At 55.4% G+C, this 19,971-nt stretch overlaps 6 protein-coding genes across 6 annotated transcripts; 3 read left to right on the forward strand and 3 right to left on the reverse strand.

Annotated features, from left to right (window-relative positions):
• Positions 1-654: 654 nt before the first annotated feature.
• B0I36DRAFT_370973 (uncharacterized protein) lies at positions 655-2,518 on the forward strand (the record flags this gene model as incomplete). Its single annotated transcript, XM_046159969.1, has 2 exons — positions 655-729; positions 803-2,518. 2 exons carry the CDS (start codon positions 655-657, stop codon positions 2,516-2,518), a joined length of 1,791 nt encoding a protein of 596 aa, XP_046018232.1.
• Positions 2,519-3,094: 576 nt separating this feature from the next.
• B0I36DRAFT_210289 (uncharacterized protein) lies at positions 3,095-4,870 on the reverse strand (the record flags this gene model as incomplete). The annotated part of the gene is made up of 1 exon (XM_046148900.1): positions 3,095-4,870. A coding segment is annotated over one exon (1,776 nt), but the record flags the coding sequence as incomplete, so codon positions are not given.
• A 2,132-nt stretch (positions 4,871-7,002) lies between these two features.
• Positions 7,003-9,624, forward strand: B0I36DRAFT_310115 (uncharacterized protein). The gene is made up of 2 exons (XM_046152217.1): positions 7,003-8,238; positions 8,297-9,624. The coding sequence occupies exons 1-2, from the start codon at positions 7,294-7,296 to the stop codon at positions 9,197-9,199; spliced, it is 1,848 nt and encodes a 615-aa protein (XP_046018234.1). The 5' UTR covers positions 7,003-7,293; the 3' UTR covers positions 9,200-9,624.
• B0I36DRAFT_310116 (uncharacterized protein) lies at positions 9,608-10,536 on the reverse strand. Its single transcript, XM_046152218.1, has 3 exons — positions 10,401-10,536; positions 10,348-10,350; positions 9,608-10,264 (listed from the first exon to the last, which is right to left on the reverse strand). The coding sequence occupies exons 1-3, from the start codon at positions 10,509-10,511 to the stop codon at positions 9,692-9,694; spliced, it is 687 nt and encodes a 228-aa protein (XP_046018235.1). The 5' UTR covers positions 10,512-10,536; the 3' UTR covers positions 9,608-9,691.
• A 706-nt stretch (positions 10,537-11,242) lies between these two features.
• Positions 11,243-13,251, reverse strand: B0I36DRAFT_379213 (putative chaperone protein). The gene is made up of 2 exons (XM_046160755.1): positions 12,588-13,251; positions 11,243-12,512 (listed from the first exon to the last, which is right to left on the reverse strand). The coding sequence occupies exons 1-2, from the start codon at positions 12,997-12,999 to the stop codon at positions 11,557-11,559; spliced, it is 1,368 nt and encodes a 455-aa protein (XP_046018236.1). The 5' UTR covers positions 13,000-13,251; the 3' UTR covers positions 11,243-11,556.
• A 561-nt stretch (positions 13,252-13,812) lies between these two features.
• On the forward strand, positions 13,813-14,913 carry B0I36DRAFT_6810 (VPS4-associated protein 1). The gene is made up of 4 exons (XM_046163202.1): positions 13,813-14,124; positions 14,193-14,459; positions 14,523-14,587; positions 14,643-14,913. Exons 1-4 carry the CDS (start codon positions 14,014-14,016, stop codon positions 14,755-14,757), a joined length of 558 nt encoding a protein of 185 aa, XP_046018237.1. The 5' UTR covers positions 13,813-14,013; the 3' UTR covers positions 14,758-14,913.
• Positions 14,914-19,971: the final 5,058 nt, after the last annotated feature.

Consider the following 19,971-nt stretch of genomic DNA (forward strand, 5'->3'; position numbering starts at 1 on the left):
GCTCTTGCGGCGTGCGTGTCGACCCCGGCCCCTGCCGCTATCGCTGCAGTGTGTGCTTCCCGCGTGCTGCGATTGGCCTGCAGCCGCGAGACATCCCTACAGGCTAGCCCGGCGTGAAATCGCCCAGGTGCTCCTGCATCATTTGAGCGTCCACGGCAGTCCTCCTCAGCTTCACCTTCAGAGCGCGCGGCCTGGCTTATTCTGACTAGAGCCTACATGCCACATCAGATTGGACATCGTAGAAGCCCTGCAACACACATGCTCCCCTCCAGCTTGGAATTTGTGGACTGGAGGCAGTGCCCGCTGGCAGTGACTTACATGCTGCTTGCCAGGGGCGCTAGACTAGAACTGGGTGGAACCACCCCCCTGCCACAACGACGCCCAAAGGTCATGGCGCGGCTGGCTTGGCCCGTGGAGGGTGCTGCCTGCAACTGCGATAGCCGCAAATTTCATGGCTGCGGCGTCCCGACTGCCCTCACCTTCAACCTTATCACAACGCCCGACATTCGATCGCCGTGTCGAATTTCGCGCTTGCACCATTTGGATCCTGCCGGTTCTCCGCTGCTCGCCGTTAGATCCCAGCTTCCGCGCATCACTTTTGGGACACACGATCGATCACGCGAGGCGCCGCGGACGCGCACCCCAGAGGCCAAGATGGCAGCGCCAAAGATGACCAAGAACCAGAAGCGGCGCGCGAAGAAGAAGGCCGACAAGCTCACAAAGACACACGTACGTTCATTCCCTCTCTTGTTGGCTGGATCCTTTCCAGCAATGGCAGATGCTAATACGGATCGCGAAACAGGAAACCAGCGAGACGCCCGAAGCCACAAAGCCCGACGAGAGTGAATCAGACGCACCGACCGACACGACTACAAGCCTTGAAGTTAAGGAGAATGCCTCTGCCGCCAGCACTGTGCCCGCCGATGGCCCGATCGTCGAGGAGAACGTTTTCGATGCGGAGGATCCTGCCTACGCGATGTACAGATCCATCTTCTCCAAATTCGGCGCAGATAGTGGAGAAGACGCGATCTCGCGGGAAGCAAACGCCGGAAACCAGGGCGAGGTCTACTTTGATGGCGACGATGATATCCCCGACGAGGAGGACGAGTCTGGTGGTGCGAAGATGTCAAAGAAGAAGAGGAAAATGTTGACAAAGCTTTCGGTTGCCGAGCTCAAGGCGCTCGTTAGCAAGCCCGAGGTCGTGGAGTGGCATGACACATCTTCGTCGGATCCCCGGTTACTCGTCCAGATCAAGGCGCAACGCAATATTGTGCCAGTGCCGACACACTGGTCCTTGAAGCGCGAGTACCTTTCCTCGAAGAGAGGCGTGGAGAAGGCGGCGTTCCAACTCCCCAAGTTCATCGCCGATACAGGCATCTCGGAGATGCGCGACGCCGTACTTGAGAAGCAGGCGGAACAGAGTCTGAAACAGAAGCAGCGCGAGCGTGTGCAACCGAAGATGGGCAAGCTCGACATCGACTACCAGAAATTATACGATGCGTTCTTCAGATTCCAGGAGAAGCCGGCACTCACCAGATTCGGAGAGGTATACTACGAGGGCAAGGAGTACGAGACGGACCTGCGGCATCTGCGGCCGGGCGAGATCAGCGATCCACTCAAAGAGGCACTCAGCATACCACCCGGTGCGCCACCGCCGTGGCTCATTAACCAGCAGCGTTTCGGCCCACCGCCCTCGTACCCATCGCTCCGGATTCCTGGCCTGAACGCTCCTATACCAAATGGCGCGCAATGGGGTTTTAACCCTGGTTGCTACGGCAAGCCTCCCGTGGATGAGTACAACAGGCCGCTATTTGGTGGTGACATCTTTGGCATTATGCAGCCGACGCAAACAGCGCAGCAAGCAGGAGAGCCTGTCGATCGCACATTGTGGGGTGAGCTGCAAGTAGCCGAGGAAGAGTCCGAAGAAGAGGAGGACGACGATGAGGACGAGGACGAAGAAGAGGAAGACGAGGAAGTCGGCGGCGTTCAGGATGTTTCCGGCATCCAAACCGAGAGTGGCCTCGCAAGCGCCGTGCCCACAGACTACGGCACGCACACCGACATCGGCGGCGAGATGGACCTGCGCAAGACGAGGCGCGGCTACGAGACAGAGGAGAGCTCGCACCCAAGAGAGGCATACACCATCATCAAGGAGCGCCAGGCACGCGCCGAGGGCTTCTTTGGCAGCGAGCGCGTATATGATCTCAAGAATGCCCCCGGCGGCGGCGGCGCCGACAACATGCGTGTGCTGGGCCAAGGCGACGACGACAGCGGCCGCAAGCGCAAGAAGCCCGGCGACGTCGAGGTGTCTGTGGACGCGGACGCGCTGGCCGACGGCAACGGCCTGAGCAAAGAAGAGCTGCGGAGGCGATACGAGGAGAACAGCCGACAGCAGGGCGTTGGTGCGCAGTGGCAAGGGCGCGAGGAAGGGCTAGACGAGATGATTGCCAATGAGAGCCGGAAGAGGATAAAGCGCGACGAGGAGAAGCGGGACGAGAGGAAGAAGTACAGGTTTTAATCGAGAAGCTGGTGCAACAAAATGAATAGCTTCTCTCATTGGTATTGGCCCCCCCCCCCCCAAGGCCTTTCTTTCAGCATGGGTCTCCGTCAGATTGTGTCACAAATCTCGGCCACCATCTCTGTTTTATTGTACAGCATGTTATGGGATAGGAATACATATCAAGAGTTTGCAGCACGGACAAGCCAACTCGGCTGGGCCAAAGAGAGAAAGAAAAAAGAAGAAAGCAGGCGATGATGACGATGAGCCATGGAGCAGTTGAGATCCTCTCACAACACATAAAAATACGGATATGTCTCGATGGTGGCTTGTTGGATGTCTTGTATTCATTGCTCGCAGACTCGAAGCATACTCTGCATAACAAACAGTTCTCAGATCGTCAGTGATGACTTCCCAATCTACCTCGCAAAAAGACCGAAACAATATTGCCTCCCATGTTGCGCCACCCGTCTCTGCCATTGACGCCGATACAAATGCCCACAGTTGCGCCTCCCAAAGCCCGAACAGGCGAAACAGGTAGCCTACTCAAATGAAAACGAAAAAGAATGCTCTTGTGCGTACGCGGATGCCCCCAGGCTACTCATCATGCGAGTTCCACTCAGAGTCCGATTGCTCAGATGAGTCAAGAAAGTCCTCCATCCCAAATTGGCTTTCTCGAGGCTTTTGATTATCAATCTGCACATCGACAACGTCACACATTCCATGCACGAACTGGGGCGCCGTGTCATCAGCGCCCGCTTTGAAAATATCAGACGCCAGCCCTGTCCGACCATCAAGTATGTGATCATCATCCGCGTTGTCTTCGTAGTCCGCTTCATGTCCTGGACCTTGTGTACGTGTGGCGAGAAGGCCTTGCAACTCCCTGGTTACGGCAGCCACCCTAGCAGACTCTCTCACGCTGCGTGAGACCAGTGCTTCGGGGCTCTCCGGCGAAGAATGAGGAAAAGAGATCCTGGCGCTGCGGCGTGAGCCTGGACGAGGCTCGATTACGGGGCGCTTGGGTGGAGGACGTGGGGGTTTCTTGGGCCGTTGGCTGGTATATCGCTGTGGTGCCCGACTTGTGCGCAAGAAGATATCCACCATCCTATCTTCCCAAGTGCGTCTAAACTCGTTCCGCTCGGCCCAGCCCACATTCAGCTTCGCCTTGAGTATAAGTTGGCGGAGATGAGGCAGAGCTCGAGCGGAGTCTGTAAGACTTTGGAAGAAGACCTTCGCGCACGCCGTTTCGGCGAAACGCATGAAATCAATATCAACATATTGTAGCGTTGCCGGCCAGGTCGGGATGTGGCCTTCCGACAGCAATGCCTCGTATGCCGGCTCCGAGTCTTTGTACGAGTCGTGATGTTGGTAATATAGAAGATTGACGCGCAAGTGAGTCAACCTTGGGCATGCTTTCGCCAAGACGGACAAGAAGTCGAGGCTCAGAGACTGGCAGTGAAAGAGAGTCAACCGCTGTAAATTACTTCCATGAGTCTGGAGGAACTCGGCAAAATCATCTGCGGTGACTTCGAAGCAGTTGACAAGCTCAAGGTGCCGGAGGCTCCTGGGCAGCATATTGAGCAGTACGCCACTCAAGATGGTAGATGATTCGATCATGAGATGTTCGAGATCGGGAACAGCCTGAATGGCGGCGGCAAGTTGCGATATGGCTTGTAGGTCCAGTTCGAGAGCATCGTTGGACTGAGATGTTCGAGTCATGGCTGAGGGCAGCTGGTAGTTGATGAAAGCCAGCTTTCGCAGCTTCGAGAAGCACGGAGTCTTATGTATGACGGCTAGTTTCTCGAGCGAGAAAGACTCCCCCGCAAGGCGTGCATTCCATGTCCAGGCCTGCAACTGAGTCCAGTCGGAGTTCGACAGAGACCCCGTCTCGGAAACTGGCGGCTTTCGAAACGCTTCCAGCAAATCTGCTGGATATTTCCAACGGATGGTCTGGCTCAGACTGCGATAGGGCGCCATATCGAGAGGGTGCCAAAGCTCAAGCTCTACGAGCCTCGGCAGCGGTGCTATGATGTCCTTCAAGTCCAAATAGTTACCGTTGTGCTTCCGGTACAGAATCAAATCCACATTAATACGAAGAATCTCGATCCGGGGCCAGTAGTTGAAAGACGCTTCTTGGGGTTTCAAACTCAACCGCTTCGCAAGAGCGGCAAAGTCCTCTGGATATAGCAGGAGCGGGCACTTGTAAAGTGCTGATAGGGCAGGCTCGAAAAAGATTCGATCACATCTGGCCATTAAAAGGAGGGAGCGCCGGGTGTCGTCGCATTCCTTATACGATGCATTCGGATCCCGCAAAGGTGCAGCCACATACTCGAATATGCGCAGCCAAACGTGGTAAGGTAGGTCATTGCCAGGGTAAGTGAATGTCGGCTGTTTCAGCTTAACCGAGTCTTTGAAGTTCGCCTTTGACTGTCGAGATCCTTGTGCTGTGGACGCTTTGTCCGTCCCTCGCATGCGCTTCCGAGCAGTCCGAGACGCAGCCCTCGAAGGGCGTTTTCTGTTGACGGCTGGCTGCTGTGCCGGAACTGGCTCAATGCCATCTGAGAAGCTTTGATCCGTGTCTGGCGAAGCGAGGAGCGCTGCGGCTGCGCGAGTGTGTCGAGCTGGCTTCTTAATTTTGGCGGCACGAGGAGGTATAGATCGCAAGCCGCGACCCGGCCCGGTATTAGGCATGGTTGTTGCGAGCAGTGAGGTCCATTAGGGGTAGCTTGGCTTGCGAGTCGAAGAGGCAATGGCTAGACTGGACTGGGATCTGCAAAGCTGGAGCATGAGGGATCGGGGACCATGGCAATAGGCTGTCGGATATTGAAGCGCGCGAGAGGTGGAAGAGATATGATCGAGGGTCCCGAATCGCGGGGGTGCAGTCGTCGTGAGGCGGTCGTGTGAGAGTTGTGTTGGACAGGGCGTAGTAGCATTTGTGAAGTCGGAAGTGGAACAATAGGATTGAAGAAGCAATGACGACTGCACAGAGCAAGTGCAGATCCGCCTGCAGGCAGGCAGCCGCTGGCCCACAGTGCCCGCGTTACGCACCCCGCTGTGGCTCCCTGTAGAGGAGCTCCAGGGGGGAATTGGATGGAGGCTGCGGTGGGGCAAGTCACGCCATCCCGTCTTCACCTGGGCAAGCTTTATCGTGCACTCCACCACAATTCTTACGATGTTGCACTTCTATACCACGTGCAGTTGCCGGCCTCGCGGGCTTATCAAACAGAAGGTGACGAATCATATACAGGTGCATATTCATCAAGGAGAATCATTCGGGGGGTAACGCTATGGGTTGAGTTGTCTCCTCTAAGGGGCCAGACAGGCCCTATCGCCAGCTCATCTGGAGTTGAGCTAGGCTTGTACTGAGAGATCTGGTGAAGAAATCAACCACAGATTCGCTTGCGACCCCGGGCTTTGCGGTCACCGAGCCCAGACGATGCCATTGATTGTTGACGAGCTCGTGACAGTTGCCAGCGAAACTGCAAGTTGTCACTCACTTTGCCGGCCAATGTGACGCCCTTGCTGTAAACTTGGAATGACTGCAATATTGAAACTGGTGCCTTCAATTTACGCCATGCAGCTCTTTCAACCACCGTCGTGAAAACATTGGGTTCAGGGATATCACCGTGTAGTCGATCGTGATACTGCGCCTGGTGTAATTGGAACAACATGCGTATATTCAACAGTGCGTATTGCATCGCCGACACTGTGCGCTTGATCCCAGACAGGCACGCCCCCTGGCCGTAGCGCCGTTGCACGGTACGCGTCGCTTCCTTCATCGCCAGCCAGCTCCCACGCGCTTCACTTTCCGGCCCGAGATCATCTTCACTCTGCGCCTCATCCTCGTTCAGTGTTCTCGCACCGTTCCCGCCGCTCTCTTACACTCACGTGTCTCGGGCAACACGTCCACATCGCCACGCAAACGAGCGCGTTTGTGTGTTGCGCATTGTCCCCCCATTATTCTTGTTTCCTTTAGTCATTCTTCATGCACATCAACTCCAATTAAGCAACACGTCGCCACGCCTGACTCTCATCTGGTTGCGTCGGCACAAGCACATCATCCTGTCGTTCGCGCCGCCACGAGGCGTCTCTCTTCAGTGCCGTGCGCGATCTTGGCACCTGGCACTGCATAGTTGAAGCATGCGTGCTTGAACCGCCGTCCTGTCCACGTGCGCGCCGTGTGCAGCGGGGGACGGTTGCCGTCACTCATGGTCTGCATAAGTGAACACAGCTCTCAGTCATAACCAAGGAGTCGCGCCGTCGTGGCAGGCTGCTCTCATGGTCGGTCCACCTCAGACATGGCAGCTACGACACCATTCAAGCGCGACTTCCCATTCCTCCATCGGGCATGGAAGACCGCCGTCGGCCATCTGTCGCCGTATGCTCCGGAGGGCATCTTCACGACAAACGGTGAACATGGCGTCACCGGCAATGGCGATGACGCCGGGCATCGGCCAGCAAAGCGGCGCCGCCTCTCGCAGAGCTCGTCAGACCGAGGTCTCGGTGACTTGGTTGGCAAAATTCTGCCAGATGAGCCCTGCGACTTTGAGAAAGCTTTGCGCATTGAGGTGCTTAAAATCACTCAAAGGGGCGGGCCGGTCCTCACTCCGGACTCATCCACCAAGGACGCCAGCGCTGGATCTCCAGTCAAGAAGGACAAGGTGACCACTTCTGTCAGATGTCGCTGCAAGTTAATCATCTGTCGCGCGCCACGTCCAGAAGAACTTCGGATCCTCTACTGTGATAGCCAAATCTGCACTGTCAAGGTGCCGTCAGATGCTGACGGGGGTCGCCGGATGGCTCGGATCTACCTCACCAAGCCTTTCCATATTCCCGCGGAGAAGATCTATGTTCTTCGAGAGGACGACGATCTCTTCACCTTGGAAGACTCTTACTTTATCTCTGTCGAGTTGGAATCAGCTGGCGACCCGAACTGGCCTCCGCAAGCTCTCCTTGCCAAGGAGCAGCGAGATGACGCCAAGGACGCAGGAAAGCGCTGGGTTCTATCGGCCCAGACAACATACCAATTTGACAAGCACCGGACAACAGCGCCCGTGAAGCTCAGGAGAAAGGTCGGCTTCGAGGCCGATGCTGGTTTGGATTTAGACATCGATCTGAGATGGTCAACCAACCATGCAGGCGCGCCTCTGCGCTCAAGGCCACTCGAGTCGCCTTCAGAGGCGAAGGCAGCAGCAAGCGGTGCTCTAGAACCACTCACGAGTGGCCAACTCAATCAGAGCGCTGAGACTGAGAACATCATGCATGCAGGGGATGGTCACGAACCACCACCGGATGAAGATTTTGACGAGACTGGAGAAGCAGTCACGCCAACACGAGCTCTAAGACAGAAGAAGAAGCAGATTTACAACCTCAAAGCATTGAGCGACAAAGCCCGCGGGAAGGGCCTGAAGGAACGGAAACAGCAAGTCAAGGTCACAGAGAGTGGCGTCGAGGCGGGACGCGTGACCTGGGTGCTTCCACAACTCGGTCAAGTCACGACGGCTGACTTCGGCTGCATTCGATGCTATGCCACGCATCCATCTCAGGCATTGCTTCTGCAGCACACCGAGGATCACCCGGAATTCAAGTTCAGGCTCGACTTGAGTGGGAAGCACGGCATGAGGATCTTGATATCACAACATGGCCAACCCACACCAGAGCCAGAAGATGCGGAAAGTGAGCCGGCACGGGAGATGACTCCGCGGAAACAGCCCAAGCCTCGCGTATCGCATCAGAAGCAGGTAAGTTTCTCGGCCCCGATCAGTGCACTTGTCATACAACAACTAATGGATATAGCAGCGCTTGCTTCCTGTGAAGCCAAAGGATCCTAGGCAGCTGATCCCGGACAACAAGCAACCGCTCTACAACCGCGTGACAAAGGCAACGCTTGCACCTGGGGCCTTGATAGAACCACCACCCGTGGACGACTCGTGGCTGATGCAAAAACATCGGGATGTTATTCTTGACTACAGCGACGTGCATGCAGAGGAGAAGGAGTACATCTGCGAGTGGGATGCGTTTGTCTTGAAGCAGCGTATCACCGAGCCTCACCTTCAGAATGTCTACCTGAGCTTCATCGAGGAGAAGGCGTCCTGGCTCACTTCACGGCAAAGTCGCATGATAGAGTTTGCCAAGCATCTCACTTATCTGAAGGCCCGGAACTCATTGACACAGGAGACGATCATCAAAGCATTTGCAATGTTGCGAGACGCAAAGGCGGACGCGCAGGAGGTTCCGTCTGAGGAGCCAAAACCGGCGTCACCAAGGGTTGAAGGCAGGAGGTCTGCGTCAGGTTGTGGCGTGTGCGGTCAGCAAGTCCGTGGCCCTTCGACGCTGATATGTGATAATGAGGTACGTTTCTATATTGAGGTGTGGTGTGCAATTTGGCTAAATGATATCGCAGGATTGCGATCGACCCTTTTACCACGACGACTGTATCCGCTCGGAGGCGAAAATGCCTGTAAGCAGTCGCCGATGGCGGTGCAATGGATGCCACGAGGACGCGATGGTGGTCGATTGAGAGTACGCACCAAGCGCAACATATCATCTACTATGGTGCAGGACAAGGCTAGTGAGGGCGACGAATATGATGCCAGATACACGACCCACAGGAGGACTGGCTACGCATCAACGAGATCAGGGCCGTGGAAGCTAACATCCTGGCACGCCTACCGGCTGAATGGAGAGGGAGGTGTGGCATGAGATGGAGCCTGGTCACTTGATGCTTGGAAGGGCAAGCTCAAGTTTAAATACAGATTTATGTCGTAAAGGGGGAAAGCTCTCGTGCATACCATTAGAGCGTTGGCACCGAGTACAGGGGCGCAGCACATGCAGACAGGTGCTCTCTGGGATGACGTGGTGCGAACTATTTTCGAAGACACTTTCGACGGTGCTGGGCCGGGGCTCTTTGACCGTCGACAGTCAATGCAATATACCATCATACAGTCGTCCATGGAGCTCCTACACGAGAGTCTGGATGACGGCGCCTCTTGATGTTTATGGAGAGCAAGCTACATAGAGAGAGAATGGGACATGATTTAGTGAGGCAACAATATTGCATGCAGCGGATATGCATTCAGTAGTCACACCTAGGATGATTGCCCATAATTTTCATGTAACGTTTATAATTTGCTAGAACGACAACTCTTGTGCTATAAACCTTGACCAACTGCCTAAAGGCCCCAGGCCATTCTATCACAGCACCAAGGCGGCAAGCGCAAGAAGGGCCAACAGCGCCAGCACGTACCCTTCGACCCGGCAGTTGAGGGGATACATTTCGCCCTTCTTCCACTTCGCGATGGCGATCTTTACTCTGTGCTTGAGACAATCCAGCCAGGGCGGCGGGGTGGTGCGCGAGGTGCCTGACGGTAGCACCGGGGAGGTTGTGGTTGCGGATGGAGCCGTTGGAATCACAGCAGCATAAGAAGGGGACGGATTCCAAGAGCGAATTCCATGCTGGAAATGAGCCTGAACTGCATCACGAGAGAATTGCATGTCTGGAGAGGCGCGAGAGATCGTGTCTCCGTTTCTGCTGTTGTTGGATGACAGCACGGCGCTAGTTCCTGCGACCTCCAGCCTCCAGCCCCTCTCCGTATTTGGGCTTGTTGCTGTTGTTGTCGTTATTGTCCTCGTCGTCGGGGTCAGGGTCGGATCTGGACCTGGCTGCTCGTCTGTACTTCTCTCGTGCTGCGAAGACAAGGCTGACGCCCAGGCAGTAGACGGACAAGGAGAGGACCATGGGCCAGCTGATGAATGAGCTTGGTCTGATGGCTGGCACAGAAGGCTCGCATTGTTAGCTTTGTGTTCCCAGAGTTATGGCTTCTTGCGGTCGTCATTCTTCGCCCTCAAAGCAGCGGACTGAGCATGGGGCCTGAGTGGGACTGAATTGGTTTTCTACACTTACATGAAGATGGGCATTGTTTACCGGGAGTTTCGCAAGCATCAAAGGTCGCGGGCTCTTCCAACTTATCGCCGAAAGAGGTCCACTTGTCCTCGGGGATACTGCGCGCGACATTGGTGTGAACCGGCTCCAATGTCGACTGAGTGGCCGACGGGGACACGATATTGGGTGGCTGCCAGCCGGGGCCGTGGATGGGAGGGAAGATCGGAGGGACCTCTGTGCCCGTGGGAACGGGATGTTCGTCGGTCATGGTTAGGGCGGCAAGCTGGCGAGCTTCGCGGACCAAGGTCGTGACGGGAAATAGTATGACATGAGCCGGAGGGTTCCAGGGGGGATCGTATAGACGACATCCTCGGAGCCTGACAACGACCGGAGGGTGACGGTTAAGTTAGACTCTTCTAGTACAAAGTCCGTCGGTCGTGGGATGGGGGGAATTGCAATGGGCAGCATGTGGCTAGGCGTGGCGGCCTCGGACGTTGCTGTTGTGTGCAAGGACGACATGATGCCGCCGCCAGAAGGCACAGAGGCCATGAGAGGAAGACTGGGCACCGGCACCGTGCCAGAGGCAGTGGTGGCAAGAGTCGAGTTGACGGACATGTCGCAGTGCGAGTGAAGTTGTGACTCGAGATATTGTTGTCTTGTTTGGTTGGGAGCGGTGTCCTAGGCCGACTCGGTGCTGCTGTAGGCTAAGTAGGCTGGGAGTCTTGATATCCGAGATTGTGATGCGTAGAATCGTGTCTCAAGAGATGGCATCGAAGGGTGTCAGGCATAATTCTTTATGTACATTTCTGTGAGAAGGGCTTTCTCCGCAGGTCAAGCCAGCCAAACGAGGACCATGGTTGTGTCTTGTGACGCCTCCAAATACCTATCTCCGTTGCCATCACTGTCCTCCTACCACCGACTGCCCTTGAAGTATCTCCATGGCAAGTATGGTGCTTCTCCTTGGCATGCAGGCACACATAGATTAGATCCTCACGTGGTGCAGACGATATGAACTCGGAAGCTGCTTCAATGTAGCCTTGTTTTGTCGTTCATGTCCCGGTACGACTTGGGAAAGCTTGATGTACTTAAAGTAGGCTGTCCTTCGAGCGTTTTGCATTGACTCATGCTTCCTGCTGGGCGTAATGACTCCTCAAAGCCTAGTGCATCGCATCGTGCCTCATTCCTTACCATCACCCATTTCTTCATCATCGTCCTCCTCATCGTCATCCGTAGCTGCTTCACCGTTCGCATCATCATCGTCGTCCTCTTCCGAGCTCGATCCTGAGCCATCGCTGTCACCGTCACTGCCCGGATCGTAGTCTTCCTCGTCTTCATCCTCGTCATCTTGGAGCTGCTGCTCCGCCTCTTTCTGTGCCCGCTCCAGCTCTGTCAGGCCGTCGTCCTCGCCAGCAGCCTCCTCGCCGTTCGCTCCGTTCGCGCCTTCTTCTCCCTTCTTGCCCTTGGAGTTCTCAATCAGCTCTCTCTTGGCCTTCCGCTGGTCCGCCATGCTGCGGTCTTGCAGACCGTGGCGTGCAATATAGTCTCCGTTGATACCGCCATAGTCTTCCTGGTCCAGCATGGAAAACTCAATCTCCTCCGTCTCCTCCTCGCCGTCCACTTTCTCGCCCGTGAATATCTCCACAACCATGTTGAATGTCCTCTGCAGGACACTGGTGTAGCTTACGGACGCAATGCGGTCCAGCGGAATAAACATAAGCGGCTTCTTGAAGCCCCAAAGAATACCGTTCTCCAGGAAGAACAGGTAGCCGTCCTTGGAGCCTCGGAACGCTTTGACGTGCACGGCTTGCTCTTTCGGCCGGTGTGGCTGCTTTATCATGCTGTGGAACTTGGCCGGGTCCGCCGCGACAATTTGCACATTGTGCCCCGCTGCTTGCAGGCATTTGTTGATTGCCCAGTGGAAGAGCGTGGTGTATGTGTCTGACACAGAGGCCGCTGCTGCCGCGTTCGGGCCGCCTATGGCTCCTGGTTTGGGGGCACCCGCAGGGATCGTGAACACCAGCGGGTCTTCGGGCGCAGGGCTGTTTTTCGTAGAAAAGTACGAGTTTCGTGGGAAAAGGATGTAGTTGTGTTGTATCTGGGCCTTTTCCGGCACTGGCAGGTAGAACGCATATTCTGCGGATCGAGACTGTGGTCAGCGCATGCTTTCGTCTCCCCTGCTGCGTGGTCACCCAAATAGTGAGACTGTACCTATGTTCTTCCACGCAAATATAGCCCCTGTCACGGGTATCGTGGTGCCTGTCGCCCTGGCATAGATGTGCTGCTTTGTGAAACACAAGTCAAGCTTCTTGCGCTGCGGTATGGACACTGATATATCCTTGACCTCAAGCAGTGTGCTTTCCGCGGCCACATCCTGCGCTGAAGGGACCTCCGAGGCGCTGCCATTCTTCGTCGGCTCAATGTCGACGCGCCGCCGCTTGAGCGAGGGCTCTGAGCCTGCTGTGGACGAGGCAGAGGTTGCCTGGTCGTGTATGAAGCTGGCAATGTCGTTGAAGAGCTGGATCCGCACATCGGAATCGGCAGCGTGCCGGATGCCCTCGAGGATGTCTGGACGAGACCGGAAGACCTGAGTCAGCCGCTCCAGGTCGAGCTTTGCGGCCATGGCTGGCGGAGTTGGCGACCGAAAGGGTCGCGGAGAAAGTGGTTGTTCGAACTATGCGCCGTTCTAATCGAGGCAATCGCTTTTCGGGGGACGAATTGGGCTCAGCCCGAGGATTTTTGGTGGCCAGGAAGCAGGGGCAAGTCCCAGCCTATAATGCCTCGACAAGTGTAGGTGGTGATGCGCTGTTGAAGATGGCGATTGTGTGCAGCGTAGGGAATATCCTGTGGGCGACCTGATAAGAGGTTGGCTCTGACGTATTGGGGGCCAAACTGGCCATGCAGCATCCCCAGCTTTTTGGCGGCGCGTCTCAACGCGGGCATGGCGCCGCTAACGCGACGCTGCCATAATTACTGGATGTAACACGCCAATTCGGCTGCGAACTACTCAGGACATCAACATGACAGGCCACATTCAGTATTGACCCCCCCTTATTGATGAAAAGTAGGAACGAGGCTGGGTGCACGATCCCGTATGCCCCTCACCACCCCGGCATGGTTGTTCCGAGTTCACAGTTTATATGTGCAGAGAGACCACAGTCATCTTCTCGTCAACGGCACTCTTGCTGCCCAGGAGGACAGACTTGGAGAATTAGGTGTCCTGGCAACGAATGAGAAATGCGCCTGGAGCTTGCCTTCATGCCAGGACTAATCCTGTAGGAGGAGCAGGATATCTAACGTAGGCATCTCATGTGCTGATATGCCCAAGCGACATCATGAAGCTGCAAGTGGTAATTCGCCCTCAGTGGAAATAGCGAACCACGGTGGAGCCACTCTATTCAGTCAGTGAATGAGGTTGCAGTTGCCCGTGATTTCGGAGCTTCACGTGCTTACCCCACCGCCCCCATCTGCCTCATCTCCCACGACACACGGCGCTTGGCCTATTCACAGCAGACAGTCACCGTACCGTCAAGTGTATACCAGCCTGGGCTCCAGCTGCATCTCAAGACCAACAACGGCAGAAGACTTTGCCCTTGCTCTTTGACTCCTCCATCGCCGTCAACGACACGCCGCCGCCATGTCCTTCCCAAACATCTGGCATCACCGGAAGGTCGCCGACACGGCATCCCGTGGTTGCGAGATCTGCTACAAGCCCACGACCAGCGTCCTCGCGACGCCGGGCAAGCAGGTGCGTGTTTTCCGCAAGCCGCATTCCGGCCACCCGTCTGCACTGCTGACGCCCACCTTGCCTACCAGGACTTCTTCTACACGTGTGTCACTCACCTCAAGGACAAGAGCCTCTGCTCTCCCATCGTGGACCAGGAGGCCCTTGCCGCGAAGAAGAAGAAGGAGATGGACGAGGAGCTCGAGAAGGTGAAGAAGGAGTACGAAGAGAAGCAGCGCCTCAAGAAGGAGCGTGAAGAAGCCAAGGACAAGAAGAAGGACGGCGACAAGGAGAAAGACAAGGCCGACGACGAAAAGTCCAAGTCGAGTGATGACAAGGAGGAGAAGTTGGGAGACAAGGCAAGTCAGATGGATGGCGTCGGCACGTGGTGCACGTCCCGAGCTTGACTAACAGCCATCCAGAAAGCGCCTGCCGGCACCGAAACTCCCAAGGAGGAAGAAGAACCTCGCGTGTTTGCTCTTCAAAAGTGCGTGCCTCTCTGGGACAGACACCAGGTCATGAACTAATTTGGGACGTTTCAGGAATTTCCATCAGCAACGAGTTGACAGGAAACGACAAGCCGAGAGGGCTAAGAAGCTAAGAGAGCAAATGCGCGACCCAAACTTCTTTCCTTCTGTGCCCAAGGACCAGCCATGAAGGATGTAGCAGTCTTATGCGCCATGAAGTCAACTTCACGCACTTGCTGATCACTGCATGCCGCTCGGGGGACGCCTCACGATGGACCCACGTACGTATGGTTGACCAACCGTCAGCACGGTTCAGGATGGTGGCCCAGGTCGGTACTTCTGCCACAAGTACCTGAACCCTGGGAGTTCTCCCACCCCTGCCACGGGCTCTGGCAACAAGATACTGCGGGCACGCCAGCCGTGGCTCTGACCTCGCTCAGACCTATCAAGTCTTTTCCTCCTTCCGAGTCCGCCTTGATATCCTTGTCGAAATTGACACAACATGCACGAGGCCCACGAGACAGCGTCAGAACTCGATGCGACCAAAAGAGAAATGCCGAGAATACCCATGCGCAGCGGTTTCGGGGCCGGCTGGGCACAGCGTCACCGTCACTTGCCGTCCCGGCTTGTACAGAGTACAGCTGCAACAAGGAGTGTTATCGGACAAGCATTTCGAATGAAGTCCCCAGAGCGGACATTGACACCACGCAAGCTGATGATCTTTGAGGGGGAGGATTCAAACACCACAGTCCTCTACTTTCGTCTATTCCATAACTGTATCATTCGTACAGAGCAGCAAGGAGAGGGCTACCGACAAAGTGTGGTCCACACTCATGCCTGCTTCTCAACATCTCCATTTTATCTGCACGAGATCGGGGATCCGAGGACCTAGGATGATCGGATCAAGTTGTAACACCAATGAAGCACCAAACACATGAGCCATGACCGTGTGATAGGCGCAAGCTGACTTCAGCTGATGCTGCCTAGGCGTCCTTGTGAAGAGGAGGACTGACCCCGCTCCCAGGGCAGATCTGGTTCCTCGAGGCACACCACGAAGAAATGTGGATGAGCTTTGTCCATTCTCTCCCATACGACAGATGCAGACCTCAGCTGCAGGCAGGGTTCCCCACCATGGGCATCCCAGCTTACAGTCTTGTTGCCCTTAGCAGATGAATTGCCCTGAATAAGACTAGTGCTTACTTGGCCGGCTGTCTACTCGTGCGTCAAGTCTGTGGACATCTTGTCTGACTTGCATAAAGCAAAAGTACTGTTGCATTTTGCTCGAGAGCGCACAGCGGTTGCTGGTGAGGCATGTGCCCGCCTCTGCAAGGCTCAAAAGATGGCACACAAGCTGACCAATCTGAAAATTCCTGTCCTCTAGTTGACGCAACCTACAGGCACGCAGGCACGAGACATCAGTCATACGATCCATGTCAGATTAGACGGCGTTGTAGGTAGCCTAGGCACAAAGTCACCGAGACGGCAGAGTTGGTTATGGCGCACCTCGTTATTTGTCATGTTCGGACTGACAGTTGTTTACGCCCGGACAAGGGCGGTGAGCACTTTGAACAACCGGGTTGTGGGTGTTTCCCACAATGAGAAATCTTGAATCAGCAGGTCATGGCCAATCAGTCACAAGCACTGGGCTGCAAAACTGCACGTGTCGTCTTGTACAGAACCTGCGGGCACAGGGCACAGGGCTCTGTCGTCGGCCAACCCCAGCTCTGCGGGTTATGACAAACGCACGAAGCTTGGTTATCGGGGTAAATGGAGACCAAGGGCTGTGTGTGGGCAAAAACTTTCAAGGAACCCAATACCAGAACCAAGTTCCGAGCATTACTTATCTGTGAGTTACAGAAGTAGAGATAAGAGTGTTAGCGGGTGTTGAACTACGATATATCCATCTCACCAAGTTGCAAAATTAGAACTGAGGTAATGTGCCTTGCCCGGCATTACCGACAACGGTCTCGACAGTGCCAACAGTGCCTAGTCTGACCAACTACTGGAGCGTCAAAAGTTCACGATTGGCGAAGGTCAACTTTGGGCGTAAAGGAGGCAACAAGTCCTAGCCGCCGGAGCACAACCTCAGGGACGCCGTTTGGTCGCCGGCTTCGCGTTTCTCCGCGCTGGGATGCCGGTGGGCTGAAGATCTAGTGGCTTGGCAGTGGCCTCAGCCAGAAGACCATTGAGGACGGGGGGGCCGAGAAGCCACCCGCCGGAATGGTTCCGCCATCTTATGACACATAAACGATATCATGACGATATATTCATGGCAGCCTGTTGAAGGACGCTGACCGGGAGCAGGACTATTCAAGTAATGTTTACCGAAATTGCTCGGTCACACGTTGCGGCGACTTTGTGGCAATTAAGATGTCGAACTGGGGACGGCTTCCGCCTTGCCGGACGACTGTACGGCGTTGGAGGCGCCGTGTGACTTTCGGGGTTCCAGGTGAAGCGCCGTGAGGGCTTCGGAACAAGAGTTGACCTAACTTCTCAAAGTGCCTGCCTGACAGCACTGACGTGGACTCCCTTAGAGCTACACCAGCGAAAATGTTTGTGCTGTCTATGATCAACGCGTGGCCTGTACAATTCTTTTTTGAGTTGAGATACTAGAGACTGAACGAGCTGACCAGATTCTTGGGCGACTTCATGCAAGCACAACCGCTGCATCTACATGCCCTAGTTGTTCCATGACCCTGTATACCGGGCTGATCTCCCGGCGGAGCGTTCTCCGATGTCCGACGCCCCTGAAAGCATCTCCAAGGCACTTGTGAAAAGAACTTTCGCCCCCGGGAAAACGTCCGTAGAATCAGTAATCGCTAAGGCGCCAAGGACTCCGCAACCAAGGGGTTGTCAACTTCAATCTCAGCAGCCGGCCCTTTGCCACGGCGTTGCCCAATGCGGAAATAGATAGAAGAGTTAGGGCTCGTGTCTCAAGTGTCCTTTTTTCTTTCAGCCGTACAAAGTGGCGGCGGCGCCCGGGGGATCAGCGTTGTGGATCGTTCTCAGCCTCACCGGGGCAGCTCTCCGCCTTTCTGCAACTACCGAGGCAAGCCACCTGCGTAGGGCAGAGGTGCCACGTTATTGGGCTGAATGCATTGGCAGTTTCGGAGCTGATGTCGCTGCTGTCCGAGGGTCGCATCCCTGATAGTTTAGTTACTGATTCATGGAGAGGGCGCTGAGTCAAGCCTTTGAGGAACGTGCCATATACGCCATGGGGTACAGTCCAGATAGGAATAGTTCCACTGCCATTGATATCGGAAGCAATGCAATGTCCAGTTTTATGAACTTGGAGTGCGGGCATTGCCTTTCCCTAGCGGCGCGTCCATGGTCAGCGTGGTTTGGGTTTGTTGGAGACTCCAACTTTGACGTACGGGAACCGTTCCACACCGGAACTGTCAAGTCCCGCTCTCGTTCTAGAGAACTGTAATATCGCAACTTGAGTCCAAGCCTCTCTGCACTCCCCTGGGGATTACAGCTGCGTCAATGCCTTACTAAGACAAACATCGCTTTTCCACACAAGTATCACTATGGTTCTTCACGAGCCTTGGAAAACCTTCCTTACGTCACATCGACCACAATAGAGCTTTGCATTGGCTTGGACCCATCCAGCCCTACACTGAAAACCGAAGCAGTTGTTCCGATTTGCTATTTTTTACGAGCCCCCCCGTAAGCCTTCTAGAACAGTGACAAAGCCTGACAAACTGATTGTCATTGCTGCATAAGCTTCATGCAGATGGGACGCTCCACTAATTGTTGGCGTCAGCACTAAAAATCGGGCGGTTCTTGTAGCCGATAAGCTGACGTCTTTGAGAATGACTCTTGAATCTGTCTCGAGGCGGCTGAGATGGACAAGCCCCGACATGAAAACAGGACTGGCAGTATTTACGCAAGTGAGTGGGCAATCCAAGAAAAATAAAACTCCATCCGCGAATGCCGAGCTGCACCGGCGGATGGAAACAACGAGGAAAACTACGGTCGGTCGCGACCTGAACTGCTTGCTGACATTATTCTCTCTCTCCTCTGAATTCGAGGGCGTGGATCATCCTTGGGAGCAGAAACTCTCGTGGTCCCCCCTCTCAACTCTACAACCTTTGAAGTTGAAAGCAGGCGTAGATTGCTGCTGGAGCCTGGTTGCCAGAGTTTCTCTTTCATGAACCCTAATCAGATATGCACCGTTTCAGAGTGCACGTTTCCCTGACAAGAGGCTCCACATGTTAGTTCGAAGTGAAGGCCACATTCTTCTCCGACTCGGGTAATAAGCCACGACACCAGCAGTCCGACACCAACAACCCAGTCCATATGGCATGCACGAACGTGGGTTTCGGACAGCACAATCAAAGGTGCAGCATGCCCCTGGTTCCTTGTCGTTCGCTGTGGAAGGAAGCTGCAGGAAACGGACATCCGGCAACCGATATCCAGGGATCGAGCTCGCTAAGATGTTGCTTACCTCCCGTGTCTCTTTTGCCTTGCCTTGCCTTGCCTTCCCTGCCTGGCGGACCGGACGAGGCTTGCGTCTCGTGCCGTCGCGGGCTGACTCCACCGTGGGTGGGAAAGGGACCCCCCCTTCCCCTCCCCCGGTCTAGCACACCCACATGGACACGGAGATGAGTACGGCCATTCAATCATAGCCCGGCCAGCCCTACGGCAAAGGCTCCGGACGCTAGAAGCACCCAAAACGCCATACACGCAAGGACGTTGGTGGACCCGGGATTGGATGCGCCCGCCCCGGTTGGAGCCGGCCGTCTGAACCACCAACTGAATTTTACCTCCAACCCCTTGTGTGGAAACCTCTGGCAGGGATAGCACAGGAAACGATGTGGATATGGCGGCACGGCAACATGCCCGTAAGACGCACTCCTTCCGGATGCGGACATCCGAGAACTGTCATGGAGGAGGAGGAGGAGGAGGAGCCGCAAGTCGTGGATCACATGGGGACTTATCTGAGCCTGGTCGAGACCGTAAAGACCAGATCAGACATCCAGCCGAATACGACAAGCGTGCTGCTTGGTCCCCGGGGGTGGTGGTCGGTTGGTCCAGCGCGCAATTGCCTTTGTCTGGCTATCTTTCCCCGTGAAGAAGATGGTCCTTGACGCCCACACATGCCCCCCCCCCCCCGCGCGGATGCCAGCCTATCCCGATCAGCCTCCTCGAGACATCGGGCCGGCTCAGAGAGCGAGGGCATGAAGTCAGTCCTTCATCTCCTTCAACCAAGGGCTCGCCTTTACGACGCAGACCTTGTCTTGTCCTATCCCCAGGCAATATTAACGACGGCTCGTACAGCACAATGCTGCAAGATGACAAACACACGCGCGCCTATACGCACCTTGATGTGAGGCCACGCATGATGAGCCCCATGTTCAGCCAGCCTTAAGAGAGTGTGGTGGTGGGAAACCCCCAGTTT

This window comes from Microdochium trichocladiopsis, assembly GCF_020744255.1.
Source record: "Microdochium trichocladiopsis strain MPI-CAGE-CH-0230 chromosome Unknown B0I36scaffold_1, whole genome shotgun sequence".
NCBI classification, from domain to species: domain Eukaryota; kingdom Fungi; phylum Ascomycota; class Sordariomycetes; order Xylariales; family Microdochiaceae; genus Microdochium; species Microdochium trichocladiopsis.